The sequence below is a fragment of the Sceloporus occidentalis genome, unplaced genomic scaffold (genome assembly GCF_023333645.1).
Source record: "Sceloporus occidentalis isolate IW3139 unplaced genomic scaffold, rSceOcc1.0.p SCAF_37, whole genome shotgun sequence".
In the NCBI taxonomy this organism is placed as follows: Eukaryota; Metazoa; Chordata; class Lepidosauria; order Squamata; family Phrynosomatidae; genus Sceloporus; species Sceloporus occidentalis.
The window spans coordinates 12,279-29,656 of NW_028317017.1; the positions used below are offsets into that span (position 1 = coordinate 12,279).

General features: G+C 38.9%; 1 protein-coding gene across 1 annotated transcript in view; it reads left to right on the forward strand.

Annotated features, from left to right (window-relative positions):
• Nucleotides 1-17,378, forward strand: part of LOC149297654 (intermembrane lipid transfer protein VPS13C-like) — an 85,710-nt gene that overhangs the window by 8,112 nt on the left and 60,220 nt on the right. The window contains exons 7-22 of the mRNA XM_089488326.1: nucleotides 3,079-3,141; nucleotides 3,297-3,438; nucleotides 3,937-4,031; nucleotides 4,523-4,665; nucleotides 5,304-5,496; nucleotides 7,080-7,194; nucleotides 7,762-7,898; nucleotides 10,664-10,784; nucleotides 11,021-11,135; nucleotides 12,009-12,141; nucleotides 12,233-12,317; nucleotides 12,755-12,906; nucleotides 13,715-13,871; nucleotides 15,679-15,758; nucleotides 15,944-16,003; nucleotides 16,297-16,441. Coding sequence (XP_089344452.1) covers nucleotides 3,079-3,141; nucleotides 3,297-3,438; nucleotides 3,937-4,031; nucleotides 4,523-4,665; nucleotides 5,304-5,496; nucleotides 7,080-7,194; nucleotides 7,762-7,898; nucleotides 10,664-10,784; nucleotides 11,021-11,135; nucleotides 12,009-12,141; nucleotides 12,233-12,317; nucleotides 12,755-12,906; nucleotides 13,715-13,871; nucleotides 15,679-15,758; nucleotides 15,944-16,003; nucleotides 16,297-16,441 — 1,936 coding nt within the window. The remainder of the gene's footprint in view (nucleotides 1-3,078; nucleotides 3,142-3,296; nucleotides 3,439-3,936; nucleotides 4,032-4,522; nucleotides 4,666-5,303; nucleotides 5,497-7,079; nucleotides 7,195-7,761; nucleotides 7,899-10,663; nucleotides 10,785-11,020; nucleotides 11,136-12,008; nucleotides 12,142-12,232; nucleotides 12,318-12,754; nucleotides 12,907-13,714; nucleotides 13,872-15,678; nucleotides 15,759-15,943; nucleotides 16,004-16,296; nucleotides 16,442-17,378) is intronic.

The following is a 17,378-nucleotide window of genomic DNA, read 5'->3' on the forward strand; positions in this document are numbered from 1 at the left end:
GGACGGCTGGTGCCGGCGTTGCCCGCGCGCACTTACCTCTCTGAGCCGCTGTTGCGGCTCGCTCTATCCTCTACCCTTCTGCTCATCCTCGAGTGCAGTCGGTAGGAGTTCGGCAAAGCAAGGCGGCTTGTACACCGCAGTACGGCATATCGGAACTTTCAATATGACGTTCCGTTAACATCCACGGTTTTGTACTACTCCATTGCGGATACCGCTGTTATGAGGGTCTCCAGAAAAACCACATTACCACTAGAAGATGGTTGCATTTCTCTGACTTCGTGGAGAAGAAAGCTGAAGCAACCGTCAAGAAGTATTTTGAGGCCTCTGCTTCTGTTTTCAAGCCAGCTATTGCATCTGCTTCGGTATCCAGAGCAGTTAAGAATGTTGCCACCAAGACCTCTAGAGATGGTATCCTAAAGAATGTCGCTGCTGTTAAATTGGCTGTGGACTTTCTCTGCGATGCTTCTATTGAGACCATCCGAATGACAGCTCAGTTGTGGCTAGACGAGGCTTGTGTCTGAAAGCATGGGCTGTGGATAATGCCTCAAAGAATAGACTGCTTAATATCCACTTTAAGGGTAAGACTCTGTTTGGTGAAGAGCTGGAGTCCCTTTTAGAGAAGACAAGAGGGGATAAACATTGGATGCTACAGCGAAAACCTGGTTCCAAAAGACAGCTGCAGTCCTTTCGGCCATACTTCCCAGATCAGTCCAGAGGCTATGGTTCCAGATTCTCTCGCTCTCCACAGGAGCAAGCCTTCCGGGGCAGGCCCTATCGTGAGATGCCACCCCCATTCTAGAGGGAGGCTCCAGTTTTTCAGAGACTCTTGGTTCTCCATCACTTGAGACCCCTGGGTAAGAACCATCATATCTCAGGGTTACCGGCTTTGATTCCTTATTAGACCTCCTGGAGTTTTTTGGTTTCCCACCTTCCTCAGGATCAGGCGAAGTAGATTTTCCTATTGTCTACCATACAGCAGTTTGCAGATCTACAGGCCCTGGTTCCCGTCCCTCAGCTGGAGGAAGGTCGGGGGATCTATTCTCCCGTTTTCCTGGTACCCAAAGCGACAGGAGGGTTCTGTCTGAATATAGACTTATGTTTCCTGAACACCTCAGATACATCCAGTTGAAGATGGAAACCATAAGAACCACTCTAGACACCTTATGACTGACTAATCCATGCCCGTTCGGCTCCTGTTCTTCAATCTCACCTTACCAGAATGGTCAGCACCTTGCAGGAGCTAGGCTGGATTCTGAATTGGGACAAGTCCAACACCATTCCCTCTCAGCAGATTGTGTTCCTGGGCCTATGTCTGGATTCCCGTTCAGAGAAGGCCTTTCTTCCACCTTCCAAGATCAACATTATTTGTTCACTGGCCAGAAGGGTTCTATCTGCGCACAGAAGCTCCATAAGAACTTGTATGTCTCTGCTGGACAGAATGGCCTCCACAAGGTACGCCGTTCCTTGGGCTTTGGCCCACATGAGGATTCTTCCGAACTTTATCCTTCATCGTTTAGAGGGAATTCTATTCGCCCTGGACAGGCTTGCCGTCTCCCTCCTCATGTCAGAACGTCTCTCACCCGGTGGCTTCAAAGGGACACCCTGCAGGGAAAAGTTGGTCTGTATCAGCCAAGGAGCTCCTCACCACCGACGCAAGCATCAGAGGATGGGGAGCAACGTATCAAGAAAGAGTTGCTCAAGGTCTTTGGTCTCCACCTGTGCAACGCCTTCTTTCCAACTGCCTGGAGTTGCTTGCGGTGGAAAGAGCCCTGCATCATTGGGAACCAGTGCTGTTGGGCAAGAACATTCTGCTACGCTCCGACAACCAGGCAGTCGTAGCATACAGTATCTCACAATAGTGAGTACACCCCTCGCATTTTTGTAAATATTTTATTATATCTTTTCATGTGACAACACTGCAGAAATGACACTCTGCTGCAATGAGTGTACAGCCTGTATAACAGTGTAAATTTGCTGTCCCCTCAAAATAACTCAACACACAGCCAATAATGTCTAACACCTTGGCAACAAAAGTGAGTACAGCAGGTGTGTTAAATTTGTGTTATAACTCTCCCACTCTCTTATACTGGTCACTTGAAGTTCAACATGGCACCTCATTGCAAAGAACTCTCTGAGGATCTGAAAAAAAGAATTGTTGCTCTACAAAAAGATGGCCTAGGCTGTAAGAAGATTGCCAAGACCCTTAAACTGAGCTGCAGCACAGTGGGTAAGACCATACAGCAGTTTCACAGGACATCACAGGGGATCCGAGCTCACTCTACTTGAGCAGTCTCTACTTTCTGGGTGGAACATTGTCTCATTTCTCCCGAACAGATTTGTAAGACGGCTACTTGGAAGATTCTCCATACCTTTGCCCAGCATTACAGACTCGATCAGATGGCACAGGGGGACTTGCTTTTCAGTCAGAAGGTCCTTGAGGCTGTGTTTTTCTCTTTGTTTTCCCACCCTTCCTCTTGGGTATATCTATCTGTAGTTTCACCTGGGATGGCAGGGAAACAGTAAGTTCTACTTACCGAGAGATTCTTTTCCCTGCGGATCCCTGGTGACACATTTGTTCCCTCCCTTTCTTTTCAATAAATTTTTGCATCAGATTTGTTTTCTTGTGTGGTCTTTGTTATTCACTGGGGATATCAGGAGGGGAGAGGCTTTTAAATGTTTTGGAGTCCTGCCCTATCTCAGGTATGGAGGAAGAGTCTATCTGTAGTGTCACTTGGGATTGGCAGGGAGAAGAAGCTCTCGGTAAGTAGAACTTACTGTTTCTTCTCAGGAACAAAAAAGTTATAAATAAGCATTGAATGCTCATAATCTAGGACACAAACACAGATAATAGGAATCATTTTCTAAACTACTGACAAACGGATATATATGAGTTAGCAGGCAATCACAGTTGAATAAAGACATAGCAAAAACACAAAAGCTGCTCTGGTAAAAAAAAAAAAAAAGATTGTTTTTTGTTTTGCTTACATTACTGTCTCTTGTTTTAACTTTCATGTCTCAAGTAATTTAACATATTCTCTCCATAGAGCAGATTTTCCATTAAATATTTTATTTTTGCAGAATCGTGAGAAAACGCTTGACGTCCTTAATATTGTCTTAGCCAGAGAGCAAGCTCAAGCAGAGGTAATTATCTATTTCTTTAAAACAGTGAACACATTATGTTCTAACCGATTGTAGCCGTTATATTTTCTGCAGCTTAACTTTATTTTGCCATAGATTGGATGACTGTTCCTTAAGTCGAATAAATCTTTTTGTGTTTTTATTTCTTTTTGTTGTAGGTTATACGATCAGGCCAAAAGTTGCTGGCTAAAAAGTCATCTCAGAGTGGAGAGAAGAAGAGTGGTGGCTGGTTTGGTAGCTTCTGGGGAAAGAAGGAAGCTGTAAAAAAAGAAGACTCTGATGAACTTTCTGTCCCTGAAAGTATGTGCATTGTTTTATTTTAAACAAAACCACAGACCCTTTAAAGTGATGCCACTTTATGTAGTACAGGATCAGTTCTTACTAAATAACCTCTATATAATGATGATCACGTTTATCATTTAAAATAAGCTATAGTTAAGAAAATTAGCATATGTGTTTATCATGGGAGCAGCCGTCATAACTTGCTGCTGATTGTTGAGTTAGGTGTCCTTAGTAATACTAGAATTAGGGGTAGGGATTGAGGATAGGAAGCTAGTTAAAAAATGCTGGTTCTGCCACCCTGGGAGACAAATCTTCCCTGAAATAGAAATAGGGCTTATTTAACAATTTTATCCTTCTCACTAGGACAAAGTCAAGCTATTTGTTGCAAGGCAGTTTCCATCTTCTTTTTCTTTAAAAGGAACTGCTGCGGCCACAATATATATATATATATTGGGGCATCTGGAAATGTTGCCTCTTCACTTTGTGTATAGTTAATATCCATTTTTGTGTTTGTAGAAATTGATGATATTATGTCACCTGAGGAAAAGTCAAAACTATTTACTGCAATTGGGTATAGTGAGAGTTCCTACAACCTCACCCTGCCTAAAACGGTGAGTGAAGAGAATTTAAGTTCTGTACTGTGTCTGCTAAATGTCATCTGTGCAGAGCCCTTAGATTACCAAATAATACGGTCCGTCAAACCCACTTTAATATATATGATGTGTGTGTGTATATATATATATATATATATATATATATATATATATATATATATATATATATATATATATATTAACCTCATTATATTATCGTGTTGCAGATGTAAGGAGGTTTATGTACAGCTTCATACTAATGCGGCGTGTCTTTAATGACACTATTGTGAGTGATAGGCTGAGACCAAGCATGTTGCTCATTAATGTCCAGCATTCCAGGATATTACTATTTCTTGTGGCCTGCCTTATATTATTATGCATTTTACACTATAATAGATGTATCCTTACATAGTTGTAGCCTTTAGGATGTTTTATTTAAAAAAAAAAAAATGGATACATGTTTAGGTCCAGTGTTTTGTTTTATTAATTTGTCTTTATTCTTTTCATAGTATGTGGCCCATGTTCTGGGCTTCAAGCTTCTCAGCACATCTATAACCATCCGAGAAGATGCATACACACCAGAAACCTTGAAAGTACAAATAATTGGTCTGAGCTCCAAAGTCTTCCAGAGACCTGGGGCCCAGGCGCTAAAGTAAGTAAAACTGTAATCGCTAGCATTATTGTTTAGGAGTAAAGTGCATTTTCTCAGCCTTCAGCTTTCTGACCTAAATGCTTTTAATAGCATTTTTTTTTTAATTCTCTTGTAGTCACTATAAAAGGTGCAAAACCCATGCTACCTTTAATGAAACAGTATTAAAATGTTTGACAAAAAAGTGAGGGAGAAGCAACAGAATGCATTAGGACTTCACTTTGAATTCATAGTAATCAGAATATAACTGCATTTTATAATAGATAAATAAAAAAGAAATGTTCAGATGTGTATGAAATGAAAACGTGGCTGTTCTGCTTTTTATTATGGGAAGGTTCCCTTCATTTTAGACAAATAAGTTGTAATGACAGATTTTGAAATGTAATCTAATTAGTTAAAAGGATTGTCATTTACTCTATAATACAATGGTGAGAATAAACCACTGCCAATTCTTTGACCAGCAGTAAAAAAAACACCCAAGCACAATAACTGTTAACTCTATATTTGAACTATGCTTACAATGCTCTTTCATTGAAGCTCAACTGCAGTTGCAGAATGATCACCTCTTCATTTATACTGAGTAGGTTATATTATTCTGAAAATCACTAATACCTATTTTATATTGTGTGTTTAAAATACAGAGTTGAAGCAAAGTTAGAGCACTGGTATGTGACCGGTCTATGTCAGCAAACAGTTGTCCCATCTCTTGTAACCTCTATTGGAACCGGCAAGTCTTCCCTCCTTGAAATCCTATTTGAGACCAACCCAGAGAATAGTAACGCTGACCAGGTCCTGATACTGCAGTCTCAACCTGTGGAAATTATATATGATGCAGTAAGTTTGCAGCAATATTTTGTATAATGGATCTCTTTAAATGAACAGTCATGTATGTGTGTGTGTGTATATGTATGTATACATATATATATATATATATATATATATATATATGTATGTGTGTGTATATATATATATATATATATATATATATATATATATATATATATATATATATATATATATAAATATATATAATATACACTCTTACGAGTTCTTTTTTAATGAGAGATATTAAGCGGCTTGGCATAATTTCAGAATAGCATGCAGTTGGAGCACCCTGAGCCTGTGCATGCATAGATGTGGCCGAGCTGGATACCAAGAGGTGAACAAGTAGCCAATTAAATGAGTACACACAAGTGATACACTTTCTTTAATGCTCAGAGATGGCTTAGTCAAGCAAACACCATTTAGTTAACGGATTCCTGCTAATTAAAAAATACGGTTTCTGTTAGAAAAATGCTTATGTTATCATAAATATTATTGCTGACAAAGACAGTAGAAAATGTCTAGTCTATGATGTATCACGAGTTGCGCCAACATATCTATTAAGAGGCGTAACCTGCTTAAAAAGTAACCAATCAGAATGATGCATGCTATTAGAAGCAGATAAGAAGTATAAGAAGTTATATAAACCCTGTAATCCAAATACGTAATTAGACAACGCTTCGACTTGTGTGTTGTGTGCCTTGTCTCGATTATGCGCATAATCTATTAAAGGAAATAACTTTTTCTGAGGAGAATTCGACCATTAATTCAACCAACAGTTTCTGCCTCTAACAATTTATGCCAAATTAATTTGAGTAAGTATACTCTTTGTGTGGATACCGGTTTTAATTTTAAAGGGAAAAACAGTGTGTTTGTTTAGCCTGTGTAAGTGTGTTCCCCTCTCATTTCTGTTTCGTTTCCCGCCTCGCCTGCCTGGATCAACTGCACAGGAGTCTTGTTTTTTAACTTCATATAAAAATAGAATATATGTGAAATGCATAGCAGTCCATACAAAATTGACTTGCATTTAAGACTGGATCGTTTCTTGAAATGTCGCTGTAATGCGTCCCTTGGAAAAAAAGAATAAGTAAATAACAAATTCCTGAATCTTTTTTGGTGCTCGTTATTACAATTTTGCCGTTGTGAAAAGTACTGTGTTCACCAGTAGGTTTTAAACGCCTCATTGGTACTTTTTTTTTTAATGTGTCACATTACAAATACAATAATTGTTCTACAGTCATGGTGTGAAGTCCACACATTAACATGTGTCCCTCTTTGATTATAACCATATTTTGAATGTAGTTTTATTGTACTTAAATTATTAGAAATAACCACTTAGTAGTTTACTCTTATTGTTTACATATTACTGTTTATCCTTAATAGCTCTGGCAAAACAAGACTTCAACACATAAGCTTTAATAAATGTGTAATGGTTTTGTGGCTAGAACAGTTTTTGTTTTGGACGAATAGCTTTTCTAATCACTTCATTGAATGGATGCCCATTCTTTGCAAAGAATGAATTAGGTTGATAATGTGTGTGGTTTATTTTTATTAGAAAGAACCCTGTCGCTTATCTGTTTGTTTCAACCTCATAGATAACTATCAATGCTCTAGCTGACTTCTTCCAGACAAACAAGGGAATGGATTTGGAGCAGTTAACATCAGTCACATTGATGAAGCTGGAGGAGATAAAAGAAAAAACAGCTGCCGGTAGGAACAGACAATAGAAAAATATTAGAAGCAAATGCTGTTACTGACAAAAATTGCTAAAATTATATTTTGCACAATGCATGTAACCGTATTCCTTGTCATGTGCATGAACAGCAGTCTTTAATTCAGATCCAGCTTCTCTCCTCCTACTATTATTAAATATGTGAAAGACACTTTTTTTATTAAACAAAAAAGGAAAGTACTCCGTAATATTACACCTGCAGTCCAGGGACTTTGCTTTGCCATAAATAGTTAATTGGGGACAAATGCTTCCTTGTGGTCTGACATCTTGCAAATGCAAATTCTAGAGTTTAGCCGAACCATTTTAGCTGTCGTTTTAAGTCACTGTTATGTTTATTAAGATGTTATTAATGTTTGTGTCAGTTGAAGGTTTACAAGAATTTCGGTTACTATATTGCTGTTATTTCGTAAAATATTCTCATGTTTGTGGCCAGATGCCCACTGAGTTCTCCATCTTTCACCTGTAACAATTTTTTGATCAGGTTCAGCTCATTAACCATGATTGCTTCTTTCTTTTATAATTTTTTAACCATTTTGTTTTTAAAGGTCTTTCCCACATAATTGAAACAAGAAAAGTTCTTAACTTAAGACTAGATCTCCAACCTTCCTACCTGCTGCTTCCTCAGTCTGGATTTTATCATAGTCAATCTGATGTTATCATAGTGGACTTTGGTAGCTTCCAGGTACATGTTTTAAATATATTATTATACATGTCAATGTGTGTGGAAACCAATGCTGCCTTTTAGCATGTGGACCAGGTGTTTTATTGCAGGTACACAAAGACTGGAGATATGTTAAAAAGGACAACTGAGTATATCAGCTCTGCTTTGTCATCAGTCTTTAATCTTTTCTTCTTCAGGACTGTAATTTAATATACAGGGCACCCTTCACCATAGAAGCTCTTGAGTATCTCTCACAGACTTCTACTGGCTTTAGACCAGCTGATTACCACACCAGTCTGTATGATGGGTCACCTAAAAAACCTGCCCAAGATCATAAACATATTCGTTACACTCCAGTCTTTATTTCTTGTAGTCTACACACATTTAATTGGAAGGTTTTATATGCCTGACTTGCCATAAAGGATTATTTTATTAAGTAAAATGGACTCCGTATGAATTTAACATGTACAGGATATCTTTAATTGATTATAGAACATTCCAAAGCTCTCTTTCTCTGATGTAGTAGTTGTCCTTGACAACTGGCTGAGCCAATTTGATTTTCCAAGTCTGAAATATGGATAAAGAAATAAAATGAAGGCCCTCTGACCTTTACAAACATGAACATTGTTGTTTAAATTCACAAGGCTGATTAATAATTGAAGCAAGCTCGCTTCAGGCAGGTTACTATGTCTTCTTGATTTAGCAGGATGATTTCTCTGTGTTGGGCTTAGCAACAATTACTTGCTTTACTCATGGAGATAAACCGAGGGATGGCAACAGGGATGTAGAACTGGTGGCTCACACATTTGGTCTCGGCCACCTCATGATCTTCAAACATGTAAAAGACATTAATATATCTTTAATATATTAATGGTATTGTAATGTAATGCCCAGTCACCTATAAATCAATATGAATTTGGATAATAGTCTCTGTTTCTTTAGTATAATTTGCTGCATTCCTGATGTTTGGCATCAAAGCTGTGTATGTGTATATGTGTATATGTGTGTATATATATATATATTTATTTACTCACAGAGTCCATTGCACACCATTCCAAATATTCCAAGCCCGGTGCTAGTAACCAGCAGTTTCCATATAAAACACTTTCAAAAAGATGGTCAGCACTCTAGGTCTTTAAATTGACAATTTCATTTTATTCAAAGTCAAGTCGACGTTTCAGTCATTACTAACTTTCATCAGGATATATGTCCTGATGAAAGTCAGTAATGACTGAAACGTCGACTTGACTTTGAATAAAATGAAATTGTCAATTTAAAGACCTAGAGTGCTGACCATCTTTTTGAAAGTGTTATATATATATATATATATATATATATATATATATATATATATATATATATATATATATAATATATATATAATTTTTGTTACCTGTATACAATGATTGAATTTTCAGCTGCAGATCAGTAGTATTGTAAAACTACCAGAGATTGTTGGATAGCCTGAAGTAGTTCAGTATGAATGATGACACTCTGGAAAAGATCTTTCTTGGTGTGCAACCGCTTTACAACATTCCAACTTCCTCTTGGCCTTACTTGTGGAAATATTTTCTGTATAATTATTTGCCTTTCTACTAATCTTTTGGCATTCTATGTTCCCAGGAAATAGTTTGCCTCCCAGGTAGAAATCAATGGGGGTGCTTTTTGGGAATAAAAACAGGAGGTCTTATTAGACCCCCTGGAACACTTGCACAAGCTGTCGGTTATACACATACACACTGACTCTACTGACACTACAGTATAAGCATACATACGCTGACTCCAGCACGATGCATTTACACACATACATACGCACTCCGGCACTATACTGTACATATACACATAAACACGCTGAATCTAACACTACAGGATACACACACTCTCACATACACTACTCCCCCTCTCACTTTGTGTAGACCAGCCATGCCACAACATGTCTTCTTTCATTGTGATTCTGGCACCCTATTCTTTCCTTTGGGGGGTGTGGTGCAGCATGTGGCAGCCTTGCAAAACCCTGGAAGCCAGCAAGTGATTTCTAGTTGCCATGGTGACCTGGCACCCAGGGTTTGTGAAGCCCTGGTTTAGTGCACATGCTCAGTGGCAAGTAGGATAGTTGTTCATGCAAACATATTTCCTACAGGCCAAAAAACTGGAAGACCGCAAAATTTGTGGATATGCATGGAGGGGACACAGCAATCGATATCAACATGCGTTAACATGCATATAATAGAAGAAATGTCCCTTAAAGCATTGCAGTTTGTGGAATTATCTTTTATTTTCTAAAGTAGCCCTATTCTTTAGTGGGTGTTTTCCCGCACAAAATGATAAAATTGGGTCCCGAAAACTAGCCACTTAAAATACCATGCAACAAACCTTTTAGTGTATGCTATCTTTTCATAACTGCAATAACTTTTTGTGTGTTCCTAATGGATGGTATCTTGTCTCTTGTAGTATCAGTTGTTGGTTTGTGCTGAATTAATTTCTAATGATCTTAAATAAATCTTAAATGTATTTTACAGTTTCAATGTCCTTTATAGGCACAAAATACTGTCCTAAATATAATAGTGGCACATGGTTGTGAATGGCAAAACGGAACTTTACTATACAGCCACATTTAACTTTCTATCCCTTAGACCTACATGTTTATTATGTATACGCACCATTGGATCTAGTGTAGAGTTCGACATGACTGTGTTCATCCAGCCCCATAAAGTCTTTTTTTTTTTTCCTTCTTCTTCATGAGAACCATAAATATCGGTGATATCCAGTCTTTTCTTGTTTGACAGCTTAACAGCATCGGCCAAGATTCTCACCGGGCAGCTTCATCTCTGGAAGAGCTGATGGATAAAGCTTATGACAAGTTTGATGTCCAAATTAAAAATGTACAGATCCTTTTTGGAAGACCAGGTATTCGCTATCTGTTGTAATTTACTCACAGAAAAAAAAACCATAAAAATGGTTTTGTGTCAGAATATGAGCAATACACTAGTGTCCAGGATGTGATAAAAATTGTAGCATGTAAAGAAAGCTTTCCTTTTTCTGTAGTGTATTTTATGTTCAGTCTTGGCTTGTCATATTTTAAACATTTTCTTTTTAATTGGATAGTAATAGAAATTCTGTTTCCCCTGTTTGTATGGCTTTAGAAGTATGGAAGAAATATAGATTTGAAAGCTCATCTCCTCTGCATATCCTTCAACCGCTTGATATTGAGGTACAGCTGGCCAAAGCCATGGTGGAGAGAGACAGCAGAATGCCCAGGTAACTGATCATCTTTGTTATATTTGTGTGTCTGAAGTGTTTTGTGTTTTATATTGTGCCTGCATTTAAAAAGCAATCTGAATATATAAATAGAGGCATTAAACCAAAACAAACCTAAACTAGACAACTTTCCTGATACAATGTGTACTGTCCTCTGGTTCTTGACAAGTATCTTCCGAAGCACATGCAAAACAAAAGAAACAAATAGTGCAATATGTTTTGCGGCGAAAAGAATCTATAATGAAATTCTGGTATTGGGGGTTAGATCCCGCTCTCTAGGTATTAAGGCTCCTGTCACAGGGGATTTAATTGTTTGGCAGCTGTTCACCGACGTATTGTAACGGACAAACATCAAGCAGGGAAAGAAGCCGCGTATTAGTTTAAAAGCTAATTTCTTACATACACTTCTGCACTACTTTATTTTATTTCTGATGTACGTTTTGGCACACGCCTTAGAAAGGCTTTTAAGAGCCTACATGAACAAATTTGTATAATGCTGTACCAAAAACCGACTAAGCCTCCAAGTTGCTTGCAGTTGGTTGAATTATTCTGCTGTTATTTACATGATATTAATGGAGACACATAGTTTAAATGTTTAAGAGAACCAAAACCGTTGTATCATTTTAGACTGGACAGTTTATTTCTGATTACCCTTCATGACTAAAGGATTTTTTTATGCAAACGACTCGATGTTTCCCCCCCCATTATTACTGTCAGTGGTGATGCTGGTTTTTGATGACTGGAATACGTTTAAAAAACAAAAATGTAAAAAATGGATGTAATACTAGGACTGTAATGTCCTGAATAGGTTAAGCTTTCTTCTGTATTTTTCACCTTGCGTTTGCTTTAACATTTATGGTCCCATCCCTATAGATTTAAGGTATCCGGAGAGCTACCTCTTTTGCACATGAAGATCTCTGATAAGAAAATTCAAGAAGTGTTGGCCCTGGTGGACAGCATACCTCTTCCACAAAAGACGGCCTCCACACCTACTAAAGAAAAAAAGGTGAAAGCAACAAAAAAGACCATTACACGAATATTTGTATAACTTTATAGACTGTGCCTATTTACTTAAAGTATTTAATTGCTTCTTTCAGATTATAAATATTGTACCTAGAAAGCCAGAAAAGCTCCTTAAACAGGACATTGGGAAGTGTCTGCTTTTGTTGGAAGATGATTCTGGTAGGAATGAACAGCTACATTATATATACTGTGTCAAAAATGTGTCTGATATGTTGATTTAAATAATTGAATGTTATATGTTTGCCTGATCCTGCACAATTAGCAATAAATAAAAAAAAACAACAACAATGTAGCAGTGTTTTATTCACCATATCAAGAGTTTGCAGGTAAAGGCTGCTTTAGAGAACAATCCCGAATTGTTTAAGATTTTACATACACAGTATGTGTTGCTTGCCCGCATAGGAAACTGTCTTTAGATTTCCTTGACTGCGTTTGGAAATAGACCCAAATGTAACATCCCTGTAAAGAAGGTATTATATATGAATTCAGTGTAGATTGGATTTCTGTACGTTTCTATGATATTTTGTAAATCAGTACGCTGCGTTGTGTAGATCAAATACTGTATATGTAACTTTTTTTTACATGATACAATCAAGACTCGGAAGAGTATTTTGACACAGAAGATGGTACTTCACCAGTGAAAATAAAATCTGCATGCAAGGAACCTGTGAAAACAGAGACTGACTCCTCGGCAGAGGCTGCTGTGGAAGAGTTTACAGACCTTCATCTTAAATTTGAAGTGAAAGAGGTAAGTCTGTAAGGGAAAACTGGGCATTAATTAAGTTTGTGCGTGGTCTCCCAACTGATTCTTGGTGAAATCCCACTTTTAGAGCTTAGGACAGGTAATAAATACTTACAATGGGTTTTACAGATAACAATAAATAAAATATTCAATTACTATTAAAAACGCTAACTCCAAGTCCAATAAATCATCTGATTTTGACAACTACAATTTGGAGTCTGGACTACTCGTGCATTTGCATTGGCAAAATTTAAATACTAACTAGTTAGGCATTTTGATCTGCTGTGGTTTGATATCAATTTAGAGATTAAAGAGCCATTTATACAAGGAAAGGGAATGCCCTGATAAAGTGTGCTTGCAGTATTATTATTATTTATTTTCCAAGTCCTCTATTGGTAACTGAGATGGAAAACCATACTGCTTTTCCCTAAATATAGTTTTATATATAATTTTAGAAAATATTTTTCTTATATGAGTAAGATCTCATTGGTATCAGTATCTGAGAACTTATCTGGTATCTGTTTTAATGGTGTAATGGTCTTTATGTCACTATTAGGCCAACACATAATTTAAATGTGTGTACTGGAAGCAGTGTAGTTGTCAAAATGAATAAGAAGAGAGATTTTATTGGTTGCCTTCCTCCTAGCCAGAGGTTTTTCTTCCCTTACTGACCTCCTGAGAACGAATAGCTAGACACCCAGTCTTGCACAGCAAGCTATATTTAAAATGTATTCTGCAGAGTACATATGAAATCTGTGTGATTGGCTTGTACAGTATGTTACAGCTTAGTAATTCTACTTGTACTCATGTGTAGGTGATGATTGAACTAAATAAACAGCAAGAGAACCAGGAGAGGACCATCTTGGTGTTCAGTATACAGCAACTTGGAACTGAAGCATTTGTTAAAACATACGATTTAACAGCTGTCTCCTATTTGAAGAAGATTAATCTGGATTATTATGATATTCAAGGTAAAACCTATGATGACGTTGATACTGTTGTAGTAGTCATTAAATTTTTTCACCACAGGAGCGCCCTATCATAAGATGGTATGTACACAGGAGTCCCCTAAGCATCATTACTTTTGTAGAAATGTTGCAAAGAGCACATTGTTCTAGGGCTGAAACAACGAATCAATAAAATCGATAATCGATAACGGAAATCGTTGTCGACGATTTCCGTTATCGATTAATCAAGTGATCGATTCGTTGTTGGCTCCTTTTACTTACCTCCGCGAGCGTTCCCTGCTTCCGCGACACACTCTGCACTGCGTGACGGATGTGACGCGTTCCGGAGGTAAGTATTCTTCATGTCTGTGCGAATCGCTCTGTGCGAGTGGCTCCGTTCGCACAGAGCGGTTCGCTCTGTGCGAGTGGCTCCGTTCGCACAGAGCGGTTCGCTCTGTGCGAGTGGCTCCGTTCGCACAGAGCGGTTCGCTCTGTGCGAGTGGCTCCGTTCGCACAGAGCGGTTCGCGGGGGTGGGGGTGGGGTTTCAGGGGATGCAGGGCAGAGTGGGGGTGGGGGGGCAGGCCAGGGTAGGAGACTGAGTGCAGGGCAGAGTGGGGGTGGGGGTGCAGGGCAGAGTGGGGGTGGGGATGCAGGGCAGGGTGTGAGTGTGGGGGCAGGGCAGGAGACTGGGTGCAGGGCAGAGTGGGGGTGGGGGTGCAGGGCAGAGTGGGAGACTGGGTGCAGGGCAGAGTGGGGGTGTGGATGCAGGGCAGGGTGTGAGTGTGGGTGCAGGGTGTGAGTGTGGGGGCAGGGCAGAATGTGGGGGCAGGGCTGGGTGCAGGGCAGAGTTGGAGACTGGGTGCAGGGGCAAAGTGCTGGGTGCAAAGTGCCAGGGCTGGGTGCAAAGTGCCAGGGCTGGGTGCAAAGTTCTGGGTGCAAAGTGCCAGGGCTGGGTGCAAAGTGCTGAGTGCAAAGTGCTGGGTGCAAAGTGCCAGGGCTGGGGCAAAGTGCTGAGTGCTGGGTGCAAAGTGCCAGGGCTGGGTGCAAAGTGCCGGGTGCAAAGTGCCAGGGGTGGGGCAAAGTGCTGAGTGCTGGGTGCAAAGTGCCAGGGCTGGGTGCAAAGTGCCAGGGGTGGGGCAAAGTGCTGGGTGCAAAGTGCCAGGGCTGGGTGCAAAGTGCTGGGTGCAAAGTGCTGGGTGCAAAGTGCTGGGTGCAAAGTGCTGGGTGCAAAGTACCAGGGCTGGGGCAAAGTTTCTTGAACAGTAATAGTCCACCTCTTTTCAGAATGTTTGGGGTTATTTTGTTTCATAAATATTGTGTTTGGGTTTTTGTACTTTGAAAATATTGTTTTTTTATTACATCATAACAAAATAAGAATGTTAATGTAAATTTTAAGTTGTTTTTTAACATCCAGTTCATTAAATTATTTTAAATAAACTAAAAATTTGCATATTTTTTTTTATTCGATTAATCGAAAAAATAATCGGCCAACTAATCGATTATTAAAATAATCGTTAGTTGCAGCCCTACATTGTTCCTTGTCTTAGTATTTTGTTTTAGTGACTTTAGCAAATAGTTGCATGTGTGTAGACATAGATAGATTGTACAGTGTTGGAAATTTCCCGTAATCCATTTACCACTTTAAGCATAAAAAAAATTCGAAAATATTAATAACCCAAATAACAATTTGTTATGATTAATTTATATATTGCTGTAAAATAATTCACAAATCTAGTAAAGAACTCATAAGAATGAAAATAAATGTAATTCATCCACAATTTAATCAGCTCTGTATCTATAATACTACATGTCACACATTTAATTTTACAGGTATAAGCAAGCAGCCGCTGCATTTAATAAGCTCTTCGGACAAGCAAGGCTTACATCTTTTAAAAGTAGAATATATTAAGGTAAATGTTTTGTTAAGTGTGTTTTTCCCAATTTGTCCAAAATGGTTAGTAATCTCTGACTTGCCAACCACAATTTATTTTTATTATTTATTTTTTGAATAATGAAAGGAGGGTTTATTTGTTAATATGTAGCTCAATATATGTGGCTTTTTAATTTAATTTTAATTTAATGTTTTTCCTTTTAGGCTGATAAAAGTGGTCCACGTTTTCAGACAACATTTGAGAACACGGAACAGACTCTTAAGGTAGAGTGCATGGAACATTCAACCTCCTATATCTGCCTATTCAAATCTTGTAAGAGAGATTTTACCATAGAAATGCATAACCTGGCTAATCTATTTTTGCATGAAAAACCCTGAGATGTGGCAACCGACCCGCTGGGTTTAACAATTAAATGCAGCAAAAGGAAAGGAAGCTATTCAGGAAAGATTTTTGTGAGGCATTTTTAGAGACCTGAATACAAACATGTTGTTGCTAGACAAATCTGAAGCTTGTAGAAGTTTAATTAACTGAATTCCAATTCCACTCTGTCCTACAGGTGGCTTTTTCATCTATGGATCTTTTGCTGCACTCTCGAGCACTGCTTTCTGCTATCAGCTTCCTAACAGAAGCCATCCCCAGCCTTCCTGATAAGGCAGAACAAAGCAAAAAACAGGAGGACAAAGAGACTTTTGTGAAGAGAGGTAAAGCCCAAGACAAATATTGGTTTATTGTGGAAGTTATGAGGTTTTGAGACTGTCTTATCGCTTTTTTCCTGGTGCTAGCTTCACCGAGTTATTTGTGCGGAGCAGTTGCCATTTTGTTATAACCCTTTCATACTTTCAGGGTCAACAGGACACTGCAAATCCTTGTTAGCATGACAGATTCAGAAATATACATCCCCAACAGTATATACACATTCCCAACCATAGTTCAAAAATTTTGTACAACCACTTACCTTAAAGAACTTCACAAAAAGGGATGAAAAAGTAGAAAGCACATGGGCGTACCTAGAGTATTTGGCACCCCCACTTTAAAATGTAACAACACCCACCTCTCACACATACACACACTCACGCTCATGTCTTTCTTAGTCGGCTTCTCTGTGAACCAGGCCTCCCGGAGCACTTCTGCAAAAGGGTGGAGCCTCTGGGCGGAGCCTCCCCGTGGCCTTTTTAAGACAGGTTTGCAGATAAGAGAAGCTTTAATGCATTTCTCTCCGAATCTGCCTGCATTATTCTTGCCTCATGGAGTACTTCCGCAAAAAGGGGAGACAGTGTGCCCTGTGGAGGAAAGCTCTGCCTTTTTTGCAGAAGTGATCCGTGAGGCCTGGATCAAGAAGAGGCAAGAGAAGAACTGAGCTGCAGGAAAGCAGACAGGGACACAGAAGCGGTTGATGAAGGAAGAAGTTAGAGAGACTCAGAGAGAATTTTTGGGAGACTTGGGACCTACTTGTGAGTGGCACCCAGGACAGCCCCCAGTACATCACTGATAAGGCAAAATGTATCAGTGCCATTCCTTAGTTTATATACTGGTTTCATGGGATCCCCTTTCCTGCCTTAGATCTATAATATCATGGCCTGACCATCACTTTATGATCTGTGTTTATTTCCTGTAGGTGTTTTGTTTTTGTTTGTTTGT